At 34.9% G+C, this 25097-nt stretch overlaps 1 protein-coding gene across 2 annotated transcripts in view; it reads left to right on the forward strand.

The window, feature by feature from the left end:
* Positions 1-25097, forward strand: part of LOC144441074 (sushi, von Willebrand factor type A, EGF and pentraxin domain-containing protein 1-like) — a 47184-nt gene that overhangs the window by 7395 nt on the left and 14692 nt on the right. The window contains exons 4-17 of one of the 2 annotated variants that reach the window (XM_078130598.1): positions 935-1120; positions 1881-2054; positions 2805-2978; positions 3839-4012; positions 4603-4788; positions 5471-5659; positions 7638-7847; positions 15598-15795; positions 17584-17766; positions 18773-18964; positions 21372-21575; positions 22725-22901; positions 23728-23952; positions 24348-24542. In XM_078130598.1, the coding sequence (XP_077986724.1) occupies positions 935-1120; positions 1881-2054; positions 2805-2978; positions 3839-4012; positions 4603-4788; positions 5471-5659; positions 7638-7847; positions 15598-15795; positions 17584-17766; positions 18773-18964; positions 21372-21575; positions 22725-22901; positions 23728-23952; positions 24348-24542 (2667 nt within the window). The remainder of the gene's footprint in view (positions 1-934; positions 1121-1880; positions 2055-2804; positions 2979-3838; positions 4013-4602; positions 4789-5470; positions 5660-7637; positions 7848-15597; positions 15796-17583; positions 17767-18772; positions 18965-21371; positions 21576-22724; positions 22902-23727; positions 23953-24347; positions 24543-25097) is intronic. The other variant, XM_078130599.1, reaches the window with a different exon arrangement.

Consider the following 25097-nt stretch of genomic DNA (forward strand, 5'->3'; position numbering starts at 1 on the left):
ACTATGCAGAGGGATGGTTGTTACAAAATGTAGCTGATCGTACCCTGGAGTTACTTCTAAAATCGTTCTCTGTCATTCATGACAGTTTGTTGCCCAAAGATTTGGCTATCTGGCTTGAAAATACCATTCACCAGACTGTCAAGTTAGTATATAGGGTCTAATAGACAAATCTCTGGGCTAACTCTATAGAGGATTTGCAATGTATCAAAATGATAACACCTTAATAATTCTTACACATGATATTGTCTGAGAATGAGTTTGGAGGGAGTCCAAACTACTAATTTATAGAATATAAACACCATTGGAACCGGAAAATTGGGATATTTGACATCTAGACCTAATAATCCATCATTATCCGGGATTTACCTCATAGCTTTGACTTCTCATAACTGACTTACAAGTGACAACATCAATCATATTGACTTCGCTTTTAAAGTTACATTACCTGTAACTGGGCTATTATTTTTCCAATCATGCAATCAACAATATATTCATGGTAAATTGTTAAAATACCAATAATTAGACATTGTACAATCATGTCAATTAGAGGTCTGTTTTATCTATAAAACGCATTGTAATAGTCAAAATTGTGATATATTTGGTGCATTGATTTTTTTGGATATGGACACAAAAATCAATTTGATTGGCAATATTATTCCCTACCTGATGTTTCTACAGAAATATATTTACCCACAGGTGATTCAATACTGTTCAAGATGTATGATATTGTGAGTAAGTCAATCATTATAAAATTTATATCTAACAAAACGGTTTTAAAACTTGTACCAGTTGCAGCTAGTGCAGTTTTAACCTGTTATCATGAGAACAATTAGTAAAAGTGAGTGATAACAACACACTGCAGTCATTTTCTGTGGGCCAGTATTTGTATTTTATCAATTTTTAATGGTTTCATCTCCAATTTTGTTGTTAATAGTGAGCTGTGGTACACCACGAGACATTGACAATGCTCGGCATGATGGTGGCCGTAATGTGGACTCATATGATGTAGGCGACAGAGTTATGTACAACTGTAATAGTGGTTACTTTAGACGTGGTATAGCTGTATCTCGTTGTTTACAAACTGGTCAGTGGTCAGTACCACAACAGCTTGAATGTGTAGGTAAGTGATATGAAATTTATTATTTTACAGTTGTTTCTCATTATTTTCAAACTGGTTAGTGTAGCAATGCCTCCATGGTTTCAATATGTAGGTGAGGCAAATCATAACATATACAACCTGAGTGCGTTTGCTTGCTCGTGGCAAGCAGAAATGGGACAAGTTTCATGCAAAGACATACAGTGAAAATAGTGTTGGTAACTTATCAAAGTATCAATACCGCAGGAGCCAGAATCCCATGACTCTGTTTACTGATAGAATGCTACACATTATAACAATTGAATATGACTGCTAGTGTTATGTTATGTTATAACTTCCACAGATATAAAGAAACTGGTAAAAGTGTCACATGAACCTACATCAGAGGCACCCCATGTTGTTTTTGTAGATCAGTTGTTACAGTTTTTAACAAATTTTGTCCTAAAATGAAGTCTTTCCTTAGCTCACTTTATTCAAGCAAACACACCAGGGTTTTTTTGCGGGTTGTATGAGTGTAGAGTCAGTGTTTATACCTCCATTTAATACTGAACTTTACCATCTGACTTAAGATTTAACAATAAATCTATGTCCTCCATTAGTCATGCAGAAGTAAAGTACTAGTATATGAAGGTCTAATGTCTTCTATGAAGACTTGTTATTTGATACATTTGCCTCTATAGCAAAGAGTAGTTGTCCTGTCCTGGCACCATAATGAAAGGCCAAACAAGTGTCTATTTAAAACTTTTTATAAATTAATAACTGATTTTCTATATTGTCTCTACAGCAAAGAGTTGTGGAAGTCCAGGCAGCATTTCAAATGGTAAACGAATTGGCAACTTATATACCTTCCCAAATCGTGTCTACTTTGAATGCAACACTGGATACACTTTGTTAGGACGTAATTACAGATCTTGTCAGACCAATCAGGAATGGAGTGGATTTCTACCTGAGTGTATACGTAAGTAAATTAATTATGCATGATTTATTGAGTGGGTTAATGGTATACAATGGGTTAATTTATGAAAGTGAGAGAATAATTTGTAATTATCGTCTCAGTGCATGGTATTGGGCCATTGTCATAAACCCATTACTGTAACAGTGTTACTGTGACTGTGTTACTATGACTGTGTTACTGTGACTGTGTTACTGTGACTGTGTTACTGTGACTGTTACTGTGACTGTGTTACTATGACTGTGTTAGTGTGACTGTGCAATAATGCTGTTATTCATGGTGATTAGTAATAGTACCACTTTCTGCATGAGAGTGTGTTTGTCAATAGACCCGTCATGAAGTGTCTTAGCGTTGCCTAAAAACCAGGATTGTCACAACTTAACTCAACCTAGAGTTTGACTCTACATGGTCCATGTAATGTTACTGTAGTAACCTTACACTTTACACTTTCGTATTTACCTTATTTTGTTATTTTTACTCTATTTTATATATTTACTAGTTTGTTTTAGCACCAAAAACTTATTGCAGAAAATTCAATGAAGAAATGTACTAATTTTCTTAACAGATGCAATAAAGATTCTATTCTATTCTATTCCAGTAACTTGAGTAAGTTTACAGTTACTAGTGGTTATTTGTCAATGATTTCCTCTTTATATAGTCATAAGTTGTCCATGGACTAGTGGCTATTGTGCAGTAGTGGCTGTAGTACGTTAAGTGTTTATTTTATGAATATTTGTCAACAATTTCCTCTTACAGCTGTAAGTTGTCCAGATCTTTTCGATCCAGATGATGGTCTGATATTTGGAAGTCGGTTCAACTACAATCAACAAGTACGTTATCAATGCCATAATGGATTTAAAGTTGTTGGTAGTCAAGTAAGAACATGTCAGGCAGATGGTGCATGGAGTGGACAAGATGCATCCTGTCAAGGTGAATACCACAAATCGTTTTTCTTACATATCACTTAAAAGTAATAGTATATTGATACAATGTATTGTATCATGCAAATACAAGGCATGTTGAACATGTTTTAACAATATAGTATTACCCATGTCGTTCTACATCACGACACCTTGCGTCTTCATCATTGGTTCTGCTTTGCTAGAAATAAGAGTCAAAACAGGCCAAATCACCATGATTATTTTTCACAATTTTTCATAAAGTGTACTTGAGGAGATATAATAATATTAATCCTCATTATATTTCTTCATTTAACTGGAAAATACCAGTAACTTGAGTGTTTTCACTCTTTTTGTCTTGTTACTCATAGTAAAAAAAGTAGTGTATACTCTATCATTGTATCTATATCATTGATACCAAATAAAGTCTATCCATTGTATCATTATACATGTATCTATATTTATACAAATAGTCTACCCATACATTGTATCTATATTGCTACAAATAGTCTATCAATACATTGTATATTGCTACAAATAGTCTATGAATACATTGTATCATTATGTCTATATTGCTACAAATAGTCTATCAATACATTGTATCATTATGTCTATATTGCTACAAATAGTCTATCCATACATTGTATATTGCTACAAATAGTCTATCAATACATTGTATCATTATGTCTATATTGCTACAAATAGTCTATCAATACATTGTATCATTATGTCTATATTGCTACAAATAGTCTATCAATACATTGTATATTGCTACAAATAGTCTATCAATACATTGTATCATTATGTCTATATTGCTACAAATAGTCTATCCATACATTGTATATTGCTACAAATAATCTATCAATACATTGTATCATTGTGTCTGCCCAGAACTCAACTGTGGTCCACCTGAACCAATCTGGAATGGACAACGAGACAGTAACTTCTTTGGTTTACAATCAGTTATCCTGTTTACATGTAATGCTGGATACAGGTTGGAAGGAAGTCGGTCTACATATTGTCAGGAAGACGAAACCTGGTCAACTCCTACACCAAATTGCTGGGGTAATTTACATTCTCTTGTTCAGAATTGTGTACATTTTACTTTAAATTTTGATAAGTCTGTGATACACGTCAGTATGTCACATCAATTATATCTGAAAGTTTACTTTTTCACATGAATTGATCATGACATCACAGTTGGGAAGTGTTGTGTCCCTTCTAACATTTTCTACTCTGAAAGGTTATAATGCATAAGCAGTTCAAAGTTTTTAGCATTGAGCTTTCGATCGATCTGTCTTGGTCGACGATCATTATCAGAATGACAAATCCATAGATACAGCTGACCACTAGGTGGCAGTATAATCAGCTGATTGCAGATGTTTCTACTCTGTTTACTTAAGTTGTTGTATTGTGGAAGATCCACCAGAAGGGAAGTGTTGGTTTGCCTTCTAACAATTTCTACTGTGTAGTATTCATTTAACTTTTGTTCCAAACACAGCTTTGAATAGTGAGTCAATCTGTTGACAAAGACTGAAGTGTGCAGTCAAAAATTTCAGGTAAAATTTTCAAAGTTGTGTTTGGAATGAAAGTTCAAATTGAATACTATGTTTTGCTAACACAGATGAATTTCCATTTCTACTCTGTTTATTTAGGTCGTTGTACTGTGGAAGATCCACCAGAACACGGTAGAATTACACACCGATACATTGGTGCTGATGATGTCGTTGAACATGGTACAACATTGAACTTTGCTTGTGATGGAGGCTATGATAAAAGTCACCAAGATGCAGCTCAATGTTTCAATGGAACCTGGCAAAATATACCAACCTGTGATCCAAGTAAGTCAATTCAATTCTCTTTGAGAAATTTATGCTCATCAGTTCAATATGATAAAGAAAAAACTATATATCACGAAGGCAAATAGTGGTGGATGGAACAAAAATAAACTAAAAGTCATCTAGCTGAGTGAGGGAACTTGAAAATATCTAAATATCACAGATGCATCCTTCTATGTGTCTGTGAAATGTTGTGTCCTTGTTAGCCCACAGTGATGTCCTTGTATGTGTATTTTAGGAATTCTTAGGGTCTAGTGAGCCAATCACCTGATTGTTGACTCTTACAGCTTATCAGCCAATCATATACCCTTTTATGTGTTTGTGGATTCTTCCCTAATTGGTGTATCACTGATCTCATTCTTATGTGTTTACAAACTCTTGATCTTGTTAGCCAATCACTGCAGATGTTTTTGTATTTGTATATGCCTCAGCCAATCACTGCAGATGTTCTTGTATTTGTATATGCCTGGGTGTATATAGTCAGCCAATCACTGTCAAAGTAGAATATCCTTTTAGGAACTCGAGTCAGCAAATATTTATCTTTCTATATGCTTTCTCTGTGTTGATGAATTCTAAGGGCTTAGTTAGCCAATCACTAATGTCATTGTACAATGTATGTGTTGACTCTTAGGGCCTATGTCAGCCAATGACTTGTATGTCTTTTGCTATGTTTATGAACTCTTAGGGCCTTGTCAGCCGATATCAGAACCTAACCAGGGAAGTATTGATCAAACCATACAGGATGGAGTTGTTCATCATGACAGTTATGCTACATATTCATGTGATCGAGGTTACTACATAGATGGACAAGAACAAAGGCGATGTTGGTTTGGAACCTGGTTGCCATCATCAAATCCAATAACATGTGAAGCTCGTAAGTTGATAATTCTAAACAGCTTTTCAAAACAGTCATTCTTCAAGTTTCACAGTATGGAGTAACTATATAGTCATCGGACATCCACATTCTGTAGTGAAGGTGATTCATATTGATTCTTCAGATTGATTCAGTTTACCTATAGGTTGCTATAGGGCTCTACAGACATGTATGCCTATAGGCCAGTTGACCTATAGGATTGTATAGGTCTCTATAGACATGAATACCTATAGGCCTGTTGGCATATAGGATCCTATAGGTCAATAGATAATGCCTATAGGCTAGGTGACCTATAGATATCTATAGACGTGTATGCCCATAGGCCAGTTTACCCATACTATCCTATATGGTTCTACAGACAGGCCAGTTGACCTATAGGATAGTATAGGTCTCTATAGACATGAATACCTATAGGCCTATGTAAATGTATGTGAGACAAGTATGCACGTCACTTTGTTTTGTGACAGAATGAAATATGGCCAAATGGCAGCCATGTTTGTTAAATTTCACAATATGTATCATTTAGTGAGCCCCTGATATAAAAGGGATGCAGAAAATAAATAAATAAATAAAATAGGCCCATTGACCTATAGGATCCTATAGGTCAACAGATAATGCCTATAGGCTAGTTGACCTATAGGTCTCTATAGACATGTACATCTATAGGCCAGTTGACCTGTAGGTCACCATATACATGTATGTCTATAGGCTAGTTGACCTATAGGTCTCTATAGACATGTATGCCTATAGGCCCATTGGCCTATAGGCTCCTATAAGTCTGTAGACATGAGTATCTGTATAAGAGGTTCTATACTAATCTGTGCATGGTTGAGTGTTTATTCAGTGTGATAATTGCCCAGAAGATAAGAGATAAAGCAAACTGATCGCCTGGTAAATATAAGATTAGGGGACTTATACATTGGGTTCCGTCCATCTGTCGATCCATCCGTGCTTGCATTTACCCTCATTTCTTTAGCATGCTGCACTAACCGATTTCAACCAAACTTGACACAAAGATAACATACTATGTGAGACAAGTATGCACGTTACTTTGTTTTGTGACAGAATGAAATATGGCCAAATGGCAGCCATGTTTGTTAAATTTCACAATATGTATCATAACTTTGGATGTATGATACGTAGTGACTCCTTCAAGTTCCTACACCCATATTAACAAATATGAGCTTTCTTTTAAGACCTTGACATTTGACCTTGAAAGTCTTCTTCAAGGTCAAATAGCCTAATTTGGGTTATCTTGATAGCTTTTTTAATTAAACATTACAAGTGATGATGATATTATAATGATGGTTTGGGTTTGACTGTGACGCATATGCACGTCACTTAATTCCGCGACCTTGACCTGTACAGCGAAATGGCAGCCATATTTGATAAAAAAAACACATTTTGCCTGTTATCTCCAAAAGTTTGATACATGCATTCAAGTGCCTACCCTCATTATCAATGATGAGCTTTCTAACAAGACATGAATCTTTGACCTTGACAAACATTTTCAAGGTGAAATGACTAAAATAATTCTTTCTACATTAACTCAAGAAGTTGAATACACAAAGACTCCATTTAAATGTCTATACCCAAAGGTAAACTTTCTTTTTATATCTTGACCTTTGACTTTGATCTCCATGTTCAAGGTCAAATAGTAAATTGGTCAATGAATTATGCAGTTTTGTATCTAAAGAAACTATTCAAATTCGCACAATAACTTTGCCATATAACACACCAGTTAGGGAGTATGTATTCGACTGAAAACTTGTTATTTAGATAAGAGGAGAAGAATGGACAAGATGTCTTTATTTAGTCAATAAAGAGTGAGTTATTTACAGCTGGAAGAGAGAAAAGTAGCCAGGGAAAGAAGATATGCAACAGATAGGCACCTTCCCCAAGGCACAGTTACACAGTCATACATATTGCATTGACTCCAAGAAGTAGTGTTCTTACACTATCACTGTTTCGTCTTCAGTTCTGTGCAGTACAGATAGGACCATTCTCCATGGCAGTGTAACATTCCTCTTGAATAATGGACATATAACAGGAAATCCAAGAAGGAGTAATCTTGTACAGGGAACAAGACGACAGTTTTCATGTGATGACGGTTACACCTTGGAAGGAGAGCAGTACAATACTTGTGATGTTGGAGAGTGGACACAATATAAACCTGTATGCAATCCAGGTGAGTTATCTATAATTTATGTACTATATAATTTGTATATAAGTATCAATCCTTCCAGTACCATGTATTCTGGCACCAAAAATTCCTAGTATTAAACTTTATGTATAAATGGATGTGGGTTTTGTGGACCGAGGTTGTATGGTTGAAGAGCCTGACTGTAGGATATATGCTTATAATGCAGCAGCATGGAAGCAACATTTGAACCATAATAATAGTGAAACATTATTTCGTGCGCAGACAGATATTGAGAAAATAAATCAAAGCCAGATCACTATCAAACAGATATTGATAAGCACCCCACTTGCCATATTTGGGCAAAGTATACCAAGGTTTCATACGGAAAATTATTACACAGATTAAGTAGGCATTGTTCTCCAATGAATGAAATGATACTGGGTATATAATAAGTGATATTTTTGCCCAGCCTAACTTAATTTTAGACAAGAGTCAAAGAAAAACTACATATATTTTAATTGATGTCAAAATCTTTGATATAGATATAAAAAAGGTTTACAGATATTTTTAAAGTGATAAAACGTGCATTTATATAAAATAATGTACCATGAATTAGCATATATAGTATTGCAAATTTGCATACAACGTGTTATATTTTGTATATATTCATTATACCTATTTCGTCAGATCAGCATACCTTTGAGCCTTCAATAATATCGCAATGTATTAAATGCTATCTACCAATAAAGTATGGTAGCATACCAATAGGCTGTGAGAGCCAAAGGTTACTGTATGTCTCACAGTGTTGCATATTACCATAGCTATTAGATATAACCATGTGATGTGCCAAAACACTGTGAAAAAGGTGTACTGGTTGGATGGGGGGGGGGGATATAAATTTGATAGTATTAAATCATATATCAATCACTGATGCCCATATATCATATACTTTCATATGAGTTGCATATAGTACTTTATACTTACTTTACAACTTCTGTGAGAAGTCTTTTCCCAAGAAACCTTATCACTTTCAAACACAATGTAATTATTAATGTTCAACAATAAATGAATGCCAAAAGTACACCAGAGGTTTTTGTTCCTTTTACCGATATGTCTATATTCTACCAACTACTGTGGCTATATATAGTGGTAACCATGGAAACTGCAGTCTCCGTCCCACCAGTGATAATGACAACAGAGTCGACGAGTGACATCAATTCTGTGACGATACATAACATCACTATTCAATATCCACAAGACAAAGTCTTCAGAATTGGCGGTGGTTTTTCTCTACAAGTTGTAGTTTCTCTGTCAGCTAGGGAGTCTATTTATGATGTACTCAAAGCTCACAAGTGGTCCCTCATTGCCTCTGTGGCTAATCGCCATGGCAACATTCAAGATGATGTTGGAGAAGTATCTTTATTTCCTCCAGATGAAAACATAGATGTGAAAGTCCTCAACGCCAATCTCATCTCTGCTAATATATCATTAGTTATAAACTTAACTGATGTGTCATGTGACAAATTTAGCAAATTGTGTCTGAGATCCAATGTACACATTCGTTCCCATGGAAACAATTTGAATCCAAGCAATTTTGAGTGTCAAGATGTGATGTGTGCAGGAGATGGAAGTGTTCCTGGGTTAAGTATCAGTACTGTGATTATCGCAATACTAGCAATGTTAACATTTTTATAAATTTATATATGATAAGAAATCAAAGATAAGACACGGGTGTTGAAACAAACCCCCATTTAATAATTAATAAGTGATATTAATTATAATAAATGATTCCTATAGATTTGACTTAGTCACTGAATATAGATTTCTTAAGCAAATTTATATGCAGATATTTCATTCAATAATTTAATTACTTTTGATAACTGAAAAACAATTTCAAAAGAATGTATTATAACCAAGTTTAATGATTCAATGGTTTTATAGTTCTGCCATAACTCACTGCATGAAAGGGTGGCATTTCTAGTTCTGTATACATGACAGTCACACAATGGAATTGCAGGGAATCTGGAATCACTGCAATTCCATATAGTGTGGCTGTCATGTGTATGGCTCCGGAAATGCCACACTTTCATGTAGTGACTGTTACTAAGATTTGCAATGTTTAAATCTAAATTCTCAATTGTGGCTGTCATGTGTATGGCACCGGAAATGCCACACTTTCATGTAGTGACTGTTACTAAGATTTGCAATGTTTAAATCTAAATTCTCAATTTAAACAGACCTTAATATTTAAAACCAAATGTAAAACATAGACAGATCTCAGTATTTAGGGATAGTAGCCAACATTTTTTGTGTGGTATAAAATATTTAAAGTGTATCATGTACCATCTTATATATCAATTGTCGATTGATCTTGGGATGGGTGCCAAAACTGTAAAGTACCTAATAATTACCATCTTTAATATCAAATTGTCAATTTAGGACTAATTGTATTAAGCTGATAAAGATGGTACTAGTGAGTGTCAAATATGTACATGTACATGATGTGTACAACCAATGAAAGCTATCTAGTAAGTGTCAAATTTGTACATGTACATGATGTATACAACCATTGAAAGCTATCCAGTATGTGTCAAATATGTACATGTACATGATGTATACAACCATTGAAAGCTATCTAGTAAGTGTCAAATTTGTACATGTACACGATGTGTACAACCAATGAAAGCTATCTAGTAAGTGTCAAATATGTACATGTACATGATGTGTACAACCAATGAAAGCTATCTAGTAAGTGTCAAATTTGTACATGTACATGATGTGTACAACCAATGAAAGCTATCTAGTAAGTGTCAAATTTGTACATGTACATGATGTGTACAACCATTGAAAGCTATCTAAATAATCTAGAATCCAGGTATGTGGCAATTTTGCAACTGCCATTCACATACAATGCCAGGCTTTTTGCTGCAACGGCCATATTCAAACCTAAAATTTATTAGGATTTCTTCCAGCAACATCCAAACCCACTTAGGGTGACACTATTGTTAAAAATGTTTCTCATTACTTTTTCATGGCAACTGTAGGTCGGTCGATATTAAAAAAAACCTAAAAAAACTAAAAAAATCAGGTTCTTCATATTTCTCTGCCTCTCCTTTTCCTCTGCTCTATCTCCTTTTTATTGAATTCCAGATAACAAGCCCTTTCCCAGCTTCTCTACATAATTGGCATGTTCTCAGCCCTCCTGCTTGAATAACTTTTGTCATGAAAAAAAATGTTCTGTTTGTGAACAAGTGTTGTCAATGCTGCCATGACTGTAAATGACATTAGCAGTCCAGACACTTGCTTATTCTTGCCAGAGAGGGCGCCATTCTGCAAAATATTAAGGGCGGGCGAAAACATTTTTGGCAATGTTGGTGTGGAAAATTTGGGTCGGTCGGGTAATGAAAAACAGAAAGAAAATAGGGTCACCCCTAGATACGGTATGTCTATTGTCCATCTTGAAATGTATCCCTTGTCTATTGTCCATCTTGAAATGTATCCCTTTGTGTTTACATTGTACAGCTCAACTCTCCGAGGTGGTTCTAATCATGTGGTGACACTATTAACATCATCTCATATAAAACCCAATAATAGTTTGTGCTTTTTTTCTGGCAGTACTTCTGTTAAAGTAAATGGCTGCTAGCAAAATACCAGGTGTTGTAGGGAGTGGTGACAGCAAACATTCATACACAACTGAATTAATTCCACTGTAGAACTAAGAGATCCATATAAAATAAAATACACCTAGTACTAAATAATGTAATACAAAAATCTTAATCTAGTCAAACACACTTAGAAGTAATTTATACAGAATAGTTTTTTTTGATAAGATAATTTTTATGCCATTGGATAAGTATTTAGTTTTGTCTTGTTACTCTGTGTGTCATGTTTTGTTTAAAACATACCATCATTAACATATTTTTGATCAAATGATCCATTATCAAAACCATCATACTCAAAAAGGAAAAAAAAATTTCCTTTTATTTTACAAATTTTGCATATTAACTATTTGTTAAGTTATTTGTACTGTACACTCTACTCAAAGTAGAAGACTGGAAGAGAAAATTATAATTTATTTTCACATGCATTAAAAATATGCCAACAACTCAGTTCCTTCAAATACCTATAAGGTAAATTATTTACATTTATTATTATTCTTAAAATTTCTGCTTATTTCATGTCAGTGGTTTTTGCCATGGAAATCAGTCTGTTACTTGTTAAATTTGTCATGATAGACTAAATGTGTGTATGTTAGGGAGCCCTAAACTGTATATAGATTTCTACCATATAAAAATATGTGTGTTAGGGAGCCTTAAACTGTATATAGATTTCCACCATATAAAAATATGTGTGTTAGGGAGCCTTAAACTGTACATAGATTTCCACCATATAAAAATATGTGTGTTAGGGAGCCCTAAACTGTACATAGGTTTCCACCATATAAAAATATGTGTGTTAGGGAGCCCTAAACTGTACATAGATTTCCAATATATAAAAATATGTATGTTAGGGAGCCCTAAACTGTACATAGATAAATTCCACCATATAAAAATATGTGTGTTAGGGAGCTCTAGACTCTACCAAGATTTCCAACATACATTAAGTGTGCAAGGCTATTATGCTTAAGATCTCATAATTTTGATAAATGGCTGCCAAATCATATTTTACAGCTGACAGCCACCCATACTATTTTTAACTTTTTTGAACGGGGACATCAGTCTCACTGAAAGTGAATTTACATTTTTTGTATGTCTTTTATCAAATCTTGTACAACAAGACGACAAAACTTTGATTTAAGATATATATTCTTCAGAAATGTTTGTTATAATTAAGTGCAATGTTCGAGAGGTGTTTTCTGTTTCATTTAAACTTTCAACTCAGTTGTGTATAGGTGTACTGTGTTTAATTTATGTAAAGAAATAAAAATATATAGACAAGTGATTATATGTTGTATGTGTAAAGTAATTTATATCAAGTGACTTTATTGAAATCTTCAATACTTAATTAAGAGTCAAGGGATTCAAGAAAAAGTGGCTATCTTAATGATATGCAAATTGAGTCAAAATATAACATTCTGAGTAAATGTACTATATGTATTAGGCACAGGAAAGTTTCTGTGTCTTTACTGTCTGTCTGTCTGTCTGTCTATCTGTCCATGTGTGTGTGTGTCTCTCTCTCTCTCTCTCTCTCTCTCTCTCTCTCTCTCTCTCTCTCTCTCTCTCGCTTGTTCTCATTATTTTTGGTACTCATGTAATTTTTAGTGAATGGCAGTCATGTTTGTAATGAAAAATGACTATATTACTGCATACCTCAAAAACATCAACATTCAAGTGTCAACCCCATATCACCAGGTGTAAGCTCCCTTTTGAGACATTGACCTTTGGCCTTGGTTCTATTATCAGTATTCAGCAATTTCCTGTATTATACACTTTGTAGTATGTATTTGTTGCCACTAACTTCTTTTAAATCATGCCTTCATTGATGATGATTCAGTCACATAGAAGTAAAGTTTTTTGTTTGTTTGGGTTTTTTTTTGGGGGGGGGTCTTCTATGAAGACTTGTTTTTCATACTGTCACAACTCTTATTACATAGCAAGACTAGCCTATTCAAATGATTCATTACAAATTTTAGCATTTAACAAAACCTGTTTTTAGCACGACCATGGTTCAGTAGTTCTATAATCAATTGTCTGTCTGTCTGACTGTGTGTGTGTGTGCATGTGTCTATATGTATGTGTGTATGCGTATGTGTGTGTGTCTGTGTGTCTATATGTATGTATGTGTGCGTGCGTGCGTGTGTGTGTGTGTGTGTGTGTGTAAATGACTTAAAAATAAAAGTACATGTGCCAAAACTTAGCATGTTTTCCATAATTGGAAATTGGATGCACAATAAATACTATGACAGAACCCCATGACATGCATTAGTATGGCGTACTTGGGGCATTTGCAACCACAAAAATCAATCGGTCAATTGATCAAGACCACACACAAAATAAGATTTATTTCACCACAAAAATTAATAATTCTATCAATTTTTCATCTGTAAAAATGTAGTATTACTAGCCTGTACTATAGCCCCACTGTTAGAAACCACTGATACATATAGTTTTGGCCTTTTAAGTAGTAAAACCTCAGGTGATACCAAGTAATGCATGAATGAATGTTCATGGACTCTGGGTTCATACATAGTAATGAAAATTTGTACTCACAGAGTCAAAAAAATTCTTGAAAGCAAATCCCACATTTTTGCTGATGTCTTGTCAGGGGTGTACTACAAAATTAGTTGCTGTCAACCACAGTGTTATCTTGGGGGTGTGTAGTGGCCGTCAACCACCGCGTTAGCTCGGGATGTTAGTGTCAACCATTATCCGCAATAGGAGAACACTTGAAGGAAGTCACAATACAAGTGTGATATGAAGAATGTCAAAATGTTAGATAATGAAGAACAACTTTACAGACAAAGGTTGAAAGAAGCCATATGTATTCACCACAAGAAGCCCACTTTAAAACAGGTTGCAGGCATGGAGATCTCAGCTGTTTCTGTCAAGCTCATTTGATGTGTCTATTCCAAGACATCTGTGAATAGTACACTCCTGATGTTGCTGACAAGACGTCAGCAGAAATTTGGGATTTTGTTGACTGTGAGTAGAAATTTTCATAACTAAATAATTTAAGACTTATGACTCCTTTAAAAATGAAAAAGCGCCTGAACAGTTCTACAAATGGAAAGTTACTTTCAGTGTCTCACTGTGAATTTATTCAAGGCAAGATGATTACTATTGGATTAGACTGGTATAACAATTACTAGGTCTAAATAACTTTTTTTTGGTGAAAAAGATAAACTGATAAACTACTGACTGGATTGGTCTCGAAAATTGGTGGTATGTTGCATGGGATTTTGAAGTCAAGAATTGTTCAGGACACTGAATCCATGAGGGATGGCCCTCACTGGACTTCTTGGGAGACAAGTGTTTATGTACTTAAACAACTCTCCAGTATAAATAGAGTAAAGATGATGCTGATTATTATTATTATTATTATTATTAAGGTGGTCCTATTCTTGTTCGTAGCCATAAACCACTAGCCTCTTTATGGCAGTGACTTAACAGATGCTCCCCACTCAATTCTTTGTTGGGTCAATTTTTTTGTTGGGTTTGGATAAAGATTTTGAACTGAATGTAGTACTTCATAGATTTGTGTGGACATTGTTGAGGATGTCTCTAGGCATGACTAGATAAAGAACTGCTAAAGAAAAATATGATGAAAAGATGGAATTTTTTGTCGAAAACTTAAAGTAAAAAATTCTAGGTGGGTTTGCCATGATGATGTAGGTATGTATGAATTCAGATTTATCCAAGACATGATGACTTTAGGTTCCTCATGACATCATTGGTATTTAAAATAAGTATTAAATTGTAATTTTTTGGTGAAAACTTAAAACTCAAAACTATTCTTGTTACAAGTTTGAAATTTGGTAGGAATATTTATTTTTAAGATGTCAATCTAACTGAAGATGCTTCAAGACATACTGACACATATTCCTAGCAACCATGACTATAATGGCCTTAGCAACAACAACCAACTCCCTGTTGCTTTTGCAACACTGTTACTGCCTTGGTACTTACATTGTACATCAAGGTGTTTACTTCCTGTGAAAGCTCTATAAAGAATTATATTGTTTGAATTATAGATAATGATTTCGTCTTTTTTTCAACACAGAACAAAGTTTGAGGTTGTTTTTGTAATGCTATGGACATGTGAAATTATATGTTTAAGATTATTTAATGATTTTCAGATCCATGTGGTGATGTTCCTGATAGGAATGATGTGTACCAAAGAATCCATTATTTAGGCCATAGTAATTTTGATGGTACCTACCCTGATGGAAATAGAGCAACGGTTACATGTATTGAAGGAAGGACCCTAAATGGAAATGGTATTCTGACATGTAGAGCAGGGAAATGGTATCCACAGGAAGATCTTTGTATTGAAGGTATTATGAACAGTATATAGACAGATATATACTATGATAGAATCTCATGACGTGAAAGCGTGTACTCAGGGTATTTGTATGAGTGCTTGCAGTGTTCTATGCGGCCATACTTTCACTAGTGCAGCGAGTTAAAGTGCAACAGAAAACATTGCAAGCATGAGTGCAGATACCCCGGAGTACCCACACTGTAACCCACACGGAATGGACTTCTGTCATATGTTATCCAAAACTCCAAATTTCCATAAAAATCATACTGTGCAATCACACGCTTTCGTGTACAATGAATGAGTACACTCTTATTTGCATATCATTTGCATGCACTGGTATGCAATAATGTTTTCAGTATTGTACTGCAGTGCAATTACCACTACATGTAGTAATAGTAGTATGTGTGTGTAACAGTGAAAGTAATCTCTGATTTATACATAGTATATATTTTATACATATATATATAGACTTAATTCAAAAGAATAAGGATCTAATAAGTCGTTACTCAGAGTTTCACGCTTTGAGCGATCTTTAGACAACTAAATTGGGTTTGTCAAAATCGGTACATACACTTATGTTTGTATGTATATATTGCGTAACAAGATGGTCAGACTAAACTATTCCTTACGGAAGTTTACTTCTGTAGTTGGCGAGCGAGTATTTGCCTGCATGGAGACATTTCAAGACCAGTTCGGATTTTTTGTTCAGTAACATACTCTTTTCAGCATTGATTATACAAAGTTTCTCAGTGAAACAGAGGTTACAATATATTGTTAAGCAATACTGTATATACATACAAACATTAAGTGTATGTACCGATTTTGACAATCCCAACTTTAGTTGTCTGATGATCGCTCGAAGCATGAAAGTCTGAGCAGCCTATATTGTGTCAATAAGAATGCAAGAGCTTAGTCTGGAAATATGCATAATTTGTTACAGTTTAGCCAAATTTAGGCATACATTGAATCATTAGTCAGGGATACTATTAAGTGCATGCCTTGTTCAAGCTAAACCAGGATTTGGTGTTAATCCGGGTCAGAGCATAAATATGTTTAATTATCAGATTAGCCAGGATAGACGTATATATTGTATCAGTGTTAGACTGGCTAAGTATTGTAGTCTGAAAGATCCAGTTGTTGGAGCATATTAGATATTGTGGGCTTCCCAGTCTTCCTTCATGAACAAATGAACAAATACATGGTCAGGAGGGTGGGGATGAACAGTAAATTGCACTATACTAAAAATAGGCATTGTCTAAACAAAAGCACTGGGCGTTTGTCCATGTTAGGGCGCTATTAAACCCGAGTAAATATAGTAAGTGGAAAGAACAACAGATCTTTGAAGCTAGTCTTGCTTGGTGCATACATTATCAGGTTAGTTTTCCCCTCCCCTCCCCCTCCCCAGTACTCTATCAATATAGCCAGAGCTTAATAATGGATATAGTGTACAACCCTACAAACGGGGAGGTACTGAAATTTAGTCATGATAGTAAATTGCAACACATTGCATATGTTGAATATTGTTCCTGAAAAGTTAATGTATGTGGATTGTGTGAATTTGTTTATTGAGTTAACAAGGAAAAACATTTCATTGTTCATCATAAACATAAACACAATTATATCATCATAAACATAAACACAATATCATTATAAATATCAGGTGTAATATATAGTGTTTGTGTCTGATATTGCTAAATATAATATTATCGTAAACCCAAAATTACAGACTATAATGCACAGATTTCTTGCAAATCAAAAGGAATCAAACGTGTCTGAGAAAATGTTTTTGATTTCTATACAGCATCTTGCATAGTAGGAGCTCCTCCAGTGAATGGTGACTTCTATCCAGGTTATTCTGAATACCAGGAAGTGGAATCAGGAAACTCTGTCAGGTATCAGTGTGATGATGGATATGAACTAAGAGGAAATCAAAACGTTTGGTGCGATAATGGACAATTCGGTGAATTACCAGAATGTGTAGCAGGTAAATTGTGTAACATGGAAACTCTGGAATCTGGTATTTGGAATCTGGAATCCAGAATCCTAATGTTTATTTTTATCATTGAAAAAATGTAATTATTGTTGTCTTCAGCAATGCTATTATAGTTATTACAATAAAGATAAAAATGACAATTTCCAGATTCCAGATTCCAGATTCCAGATTCCAGGGTGTTCAGGTTCAGTAGTTCTTTAGGCATCATGGTGAAGGTTTATGTCTCCATACTGCATGTGTGGAACATGGGATAGGCAGAAGAATTAAAATACTCAAAAAAAATCTTCTCAAAAAACAAAGCAATAAATGACATTCTTTTGCATTGATCACACTATGTCAGCTGTTGACCCATTAGAAAGTAATAAACTGCACTTTATAAACATACAGCAATGGCAACTATGAATTCTTGATTACTAATTTACAAGGTTTGAACTTGATCAAATGTAAAGAAAATAATGTAGCAGCAGAACAAAACAATAACAAACACCGGCACCAGTTATCTGAGTGTACATTATGAATGTAGGAGATTTTTATTTGTTTAGTTATCCTAAAAATGGTCCAAGACCTTATTTCTTAAGATGAGGTCCAAACTAACTTTTTACCAACAAAAAGAAATTATAAATATACATGTGAGTATTTATTGGAAATTACAACACTCCATTATAAAATGCCATTGATTTACTTCAAATTATCATGGAAAGAACTTCAATACTCATGGAAAGTCCTAGCGTTTCAAATGACTTTAAGTGTATAACTTTATGAAAGCACTTATTATGAATAAGACTTATCAAATATTATCAGCAAGTAGGTTTGTCCTTTGGGCGAGTGAAAATTGTGGTATTTTGGGTTAAGTTAATTTTGAGCCCTGACACACACACGTGCGTGCGCGCACACACACACACACACACACACACACACACACACACACACACACACACACACACACACACTCAAAAATGACAGTACAAACAAAATATTTACTTTTAATGTGTTTCAGCTCCATGTAATAGTTTTCCTGTGCCATACCGAGGTATAGTTAGCTATGATAATTACAGAAGACCTCGTCCACATGGAACCATCGCTACATTTGATTGTCAGAGCAGCAGCTATGAAGTGAATGGTGGTGAACAGAGAGTTTGTCAGTTTGGAGTATGGACTGGTGCAGATGTTGAACCAGACTGTGTGGAAGGTAAATGGCTAATATTGAAATCCTGACATTTTGAATATGATGTGATTACTATGGTAACAGGCCAACTATAGTGATAGCAAGAAGGGTTAAGAGTCTTAAATGCTTATGATCACCATAACTTTCAGTGTTCATCTTCATTGGTAACTTTATACTTTAAGTTCATAATATAGTTTTTTTGACTTAGACAAACAAATAAAGGCCTACATTGTACTTGCTGTGGTACATTTACATTATACACAATCATTGACATGTTGACTGATGCTAGGGCAACATCATATGTCTGTTTCCTTGAGGAGCCAAGGGAAACAGTCTGTGTGGGGTCTCTGCCCTTGGGAAACAGTCTGTGTTGTGGTGGTGACCGACAGGCTTGAGGGAAACTCACGTATGATGTTGCCTGAGTAAGATCAGTCAACATGTAATGTAATCCTCCTGAATTGAGATATGTGTATGTGCAGTTCAGTAGAGGTACCACATGACATAAACATGTGCAATGAAGGCTGTTCCACAACAACACAGGAATCTGCAAATTTAAAAAGCTTACTCCTTTAGTTGCCAAATTTGTTCTCTCCAAGTCTCTTTCTGATGCAGGCTCTAAGGGTTGCAAGTAGTCTGCAGAAAATATTATAAATCATGAAATTTGTACATTTCAAGCATACATGTACACATCCATCTGTAGCAGGCGACACCATATTCATCTGCTGTGGAAAATGTACGCATATGCAATTGACTTCAGTCATTGTTTCATTTTTTGTGATAATGCCCATATAGAAAATTGTTGTCATTTTGAGTTGAATAGTTGTGAATCTGATATTGTCAATACCATGTGACCATGTATCAAATCACCATGTAAGAAATGGACAAGGTGTGTCACAGTTTGAGATGTTGTGTAATTGTTGTAGTCTAGGATAGCTATGAAATCATATGTTGGATATATGATATGTGATACATAGTACAATGTACCATGAGGTTATTACCTGATATCATCGTATTGCCATGAGTGCCGTTTCTGCATCGTGAACCAGGGGTCGCATTAAGATGAGTGTCACGTTGCAGAAATGGCACAAACGGTGATACAACAAATGAAGAGGTACAGTGACATCAGATAATAATGGTTTATATGCCCAGGAATTCAAAGCGAATACAGGAAAAATAAAAAAGCACAGCCTGCTAGTGGGCTTCATGCATTGCCCCACTCTATCATCAGGTGACATTCATGGGCACAGTCTAGCTGTCACCTTGTCTACCCACTTCGGTTATATGTCAACTTTGATCAGATTTTGATGTAACCTTTCATAATTATTACAAAATGCAAGTTTTTTGGTAATAGTGTAGGTTCTTTAAAAGTTCCAGAGAATACTTTTTAATAAAAGTAGATGGTCAACTGTGAGCGTATCTTCCGTAGAACATTAGTGTGGTCCGAGTAGTGTAGGTGGCCTACAATGTACAGTTGTGTTGGCGATAACGTTGCAAAATGCACATATCTTTGGTTATTAGTCCTCGCCGGACGAAGTCCGAACGGGGACTTATGGATTGGGTTCTGTCTGTCCCTCCGTCCGTCCGTCCGTCCATCTGCAGCCATTTCTTGGAGATGTCTGGACCGATTTTTTTCAAACTTCGTACAGGGGCAACATACTATAGCATACATATGCACGTCAATTTGTTTTATGATACGATCCAATATGGCCGCCTAGCAGCCATTTTGTTTGCGAATTTTCCATGTCCAAAGCCATAACTCAGACATGCGTGAACAGATCTCATTCAAAGTTGGTATTAGGACAGTGTTATATGACATACATGTGCATATTCATTGTTGTCGTAATACGATCCAATATGGCTGACTGGCAGCCATTTTGTTTGCGAATTTTCCATGTCCAAAGCCATAACTCAGACATGCTTGAACAGATCTCATTCAAAGTTGGTATTAGCACAGTGTTCTGTGACATACATGTGCATTATCCATTTTCGTCGTGATACAATCTGATATGGCTGCCTGGCAACCATTTTGTTGGTGCAGTTTTCATGTCCAAAGCCATAACTCAGACATGCTTGAACAGAGTAGTGGTATCAAAAACAACCACATGAGGCCAAACAACATTAACCAGGTTTGAAAATGACAACATATACTGCCAGTTCCTTAAAACCCAATCATAGCGGGGATTCTGTCATTTTCAATGACTTGTTTTTACGTCAAACATGTCTTATTGTCCCATTGGCGTGATACTCGTAAGAAGGCAGTGCCAATTATGTATCCAGATCCAGAATCAATTATTGTGGTATTCCAAACTTTAACCCCCCCCCCCCCCCCCCCCCTCCTTGGTGTGATATTACTCCTCCTATGGAGGCAGTGCCGATGTATCCAGATCCAGAGTGTTATTATTATTTTATTTAATTTATTGAATGTATATAGCTTCCTGTCCACTTGATGCTGACAACAGACCAGACCATAGTAGTGTTATACCAGACCAGTCCAGATTAGATCATAGTTCATCGCTGACCTATGGATGTCAAGATGGATATGAAATGGAAGGCTATGAAAATTTAGAGAGTAAAGAGATCAGATGTTGGTTTGGTAGATGGCACCCAGGCCCAGAATTACCTGAATGTAAACCAAGTAAGTCTACTGTCTACACATTCTAATAATGATTACACTAGCACTTTTAGTAAGTGATTAAAGTGATAACTTGATTTAAACAGTCCCAGAAATAATAGTTAAAACACATTTTGAGCTAGGGCAGATTGTCATGGTAACAGGGCAGTAGCTGCATTTGAAATGGACTAACCTGGAAGAAAGATAAATGTGCAAGATAGTTCAAATGTACCAAATACATCCACCACAACCCAGTTGTTTTTCAAATTTTTCATTTTAAATTTTTAAATGATGACTGGTTTAGCAGTTTGACTTGTAGAATTTGAAATATTCTGTTCTTTGCTATAGTATATTTCCGCTGTTTATGGCTGAATGTCATAGCATGAGAGTATGTCATTGGATATTTCTATGTGAATCACCCAAAGTTAATTTCTGGAAGACAAATTCTCTTCTTGTTGAAGCTGTACAAGGTATTGTTCAAGATAATGATAACAACATGTGTGAATATTTGGCGAAAAGACTTTGTTACAAATCAGCTAGACTCAATGCTCTAATATTTGGCACTGGTAATTTATAAAGGCAAAATATTCGAATCAAATATGTTATTTTTGGTCAAAACACATATACCAAAAATTATTAATACTATCAATCAAAGGCAAGATAATGTCATCAGTGAGATTTGAGTCAATAGAGTTTCCTTGATGAAAATAATTGGCAGATTAGACTTAGTGAGACAATTATTGCTTTGAAATTGTGTATGAACTGGACACAATAAGGTAAAGTAAGTTGGATTGAAAAGTTTTGAATTGGTCTGAAACAGTAACCAATATTTTAGAAAGTTGTGAATGGGGTACTGCTTCAAAATTCAATCATAATAGAAGGCGTGCTGTAAACACTTTGTGTATTTCTTGTGACCAGAAGGAGCCCAGTCAGATTAGTTCAGAGTTCAGCAGATATATAAATGAACAGAGTGAGCCATTTTGAAATTTAGTCAAAATTAACAATTACCGAGAGGTAAAGAAAAAGAAAGAGAAAGACTTTTTTTTCATTAAACCATTTATTGTTTTTTACACCTTAATATATATATGATCCCAAAAATATAGCAAAATACAACAACTTATAACTATGATTTGTCTTTAAAACTGCCATGGTCTCTAAATATTATAATTACAGAACGCTGTTTACTGCCAATAATTGGATTTCGTTACATAGATATCAGAAGTAATTACATTGCATCAGGAGAAAGTATATCATTTAACTGTTTGGATAATAAAGTGACGTATCCGTCATCTGGACAAATATCCTGCCTTAATGGAGACTTTATTCCTACCAGACCAAGGTGTATGGAAGGTAAGGAATTTGGAATTGTAGAAATTATAATGCTCCTAATAGTAGTCAAATTGCCAATCATGTATATCATGTAAGTTTCTATTAAAAGCTTTTAACATTAATGTAATTTACTCATTATGTTTTATTATGATATGTAAGTTCAAGTTACATTATGAGGTTTCCATGATTGCTTAGTGTTGAAAACATTACTGATAATGGAGTAAAAAGCATGACATGTACCGGTATACAATTATATTGAACTATATTGAACTGTATTGATTAAAACATTAAATAAAAACAATTGGCAGATTAGTCTTAGTGAGACAATTGTGCAGCGTCGGTTCACCAGGATGATTCCGCAGCTTGGTGCTTGAATTATGAGGACAGGTTACGCGAATTGAAACTGACAATTTTAGAAACCAGACGGATCAGAGCAGATTTGCTGGAAGTGTATAAACTTTTCCATGGGCATACTCTCGTTGATCCAGTTGTGTTTTTCAACGTATCTACTTTGACAACAAGAGGACACAGTTTGAAATTATTTAAGGACAGATCCAGACTGGATATACGTAAATATTTTTTCAGTCAACGTGTCGCAGACATTTGGAACACTTTACCAGAAAGGGTTATTGCTAATATATCAGTTAATCATTTTAAAGCGTGTATTGATAACCACCTCAGAACAGTAAGGGGTCTTTAAAAGCCTTAATGGCTTCCTACCCCACGTAAAGTCACGGTAAATTCACGGTAAAATATCAAACACACATGACAATAATCAACCAACAATGCAATAGAATGTTTGTAAAAAACTATTTATAAAGTAAGTAACTTTTTGTTTTACAAACAGCTCCTTGTGAAATCTCAGAAGATATCGTGCCTCCTTTGAAACTTGTTACACCACTGGATGATGATACAAATCAAGTTGAAGATGGTACTCGTATTCACTTTGGATGTTTTGATGGTTTTGTTCTTGAGAATGGAGATGAAGTACATGTATGTCACAATGGTAGATGGAGTACAGTTCCAGTCTTAGATCCAGTCAGTGATGCACGCATTCCTGAGTGTAAACAAGGTGATTACTATTGTCTGACACTTTATAAACAGCTCTATTTTGATGATATTTTTTTAGGAAATTAAACAATTCCTTATATGATATTCCTGTACTGCCAGGTTTTGTCCATCCACATATTGTGTGTACTTTCTACTGTCATAATCACTTCATACATTGTCTGTATGTTGGCCAAATGCTCTCTGAATGTTTCAGATATTATTTTTGACCCGATGTGTATCGTGATGTAATATGTATCTCTTCTCACCTATTGTCATTGTCTTTTATTTGGCTATGCTGTATATTTCAAGTAGATTGCTTGCCCCCATATACATAATACCTCATATTTGATGTGATTTTGCAAAGAGTGAAAGTCATTTATACTTATATTGCAATTATGTTTTGTCTTATCATATCAGAAGGCTGTACTCCTCTTCAAGATATTCAAAATGGTAGAGTGAACTATGTAAGAAGATTTAGTTCACGTGGCTTACAGCAGACAGTTGCACAGTTTGATTGTGACCCAGGCTATGATCTTTATGGTGTAACTGAATTGGTCTGTGATAGTTTAAATGATGAATGGCTTGGTGGTGCAGTTCCTGTTTGCAGAATCAGTATGTATTATGATATTTATAAATCTACATCCACTGTGATGTTTAAGACAATGTGATATCAAAGTATTTCGCATAGAAAACAGTTAAAGAAGTAATTGAAACATATTGTGGTAATTGAAATAAACATGACAATTTGAGAATTTAATGTGATGTTTTAACATGTCCAAAGATAAGTGATTAGTCTTAAAATTATATTTTATCTAAAATTATCGCATAACATGTACTTAAAAAATATAGTCTGTAAATCATAAATGGGCAATTTATGTAAATCAGAATTCACCATAACCAATTGTGTGCTGGACACAGATATAATCACACTAAGTTGGGCTTGAGGGTCTGATCTTTGTCCACTTAAATTGACAAATAAATCTCTGACTATAATTACCACAGTTTAATGCACCACTTGTGCTGTGCCTTTTTAATGCTACACCAATGTACATAATTTTCTTATATGTGACACACAGAAATTTGATGTTGCCGTATCCCTTTAAATTATGGTGACTCAAACGATAATTAACTCATAAACAGTTACTATATCAGATTGACACATGGCAA

The sequence above is a fragment of the Glandiceps talaboti genome, chromosome 10 (genome assembly GCF_964340395.1).
Source record: "Glandiceps talaboti chromosome 10, keGlaTala1.1, whole genome shotgun sequence".
NCBI lineage: Eukaryota > Metazoa > Hemichordata > Enteropneusta > Spengelidae > Glandiceps > Glandiceps talaboti.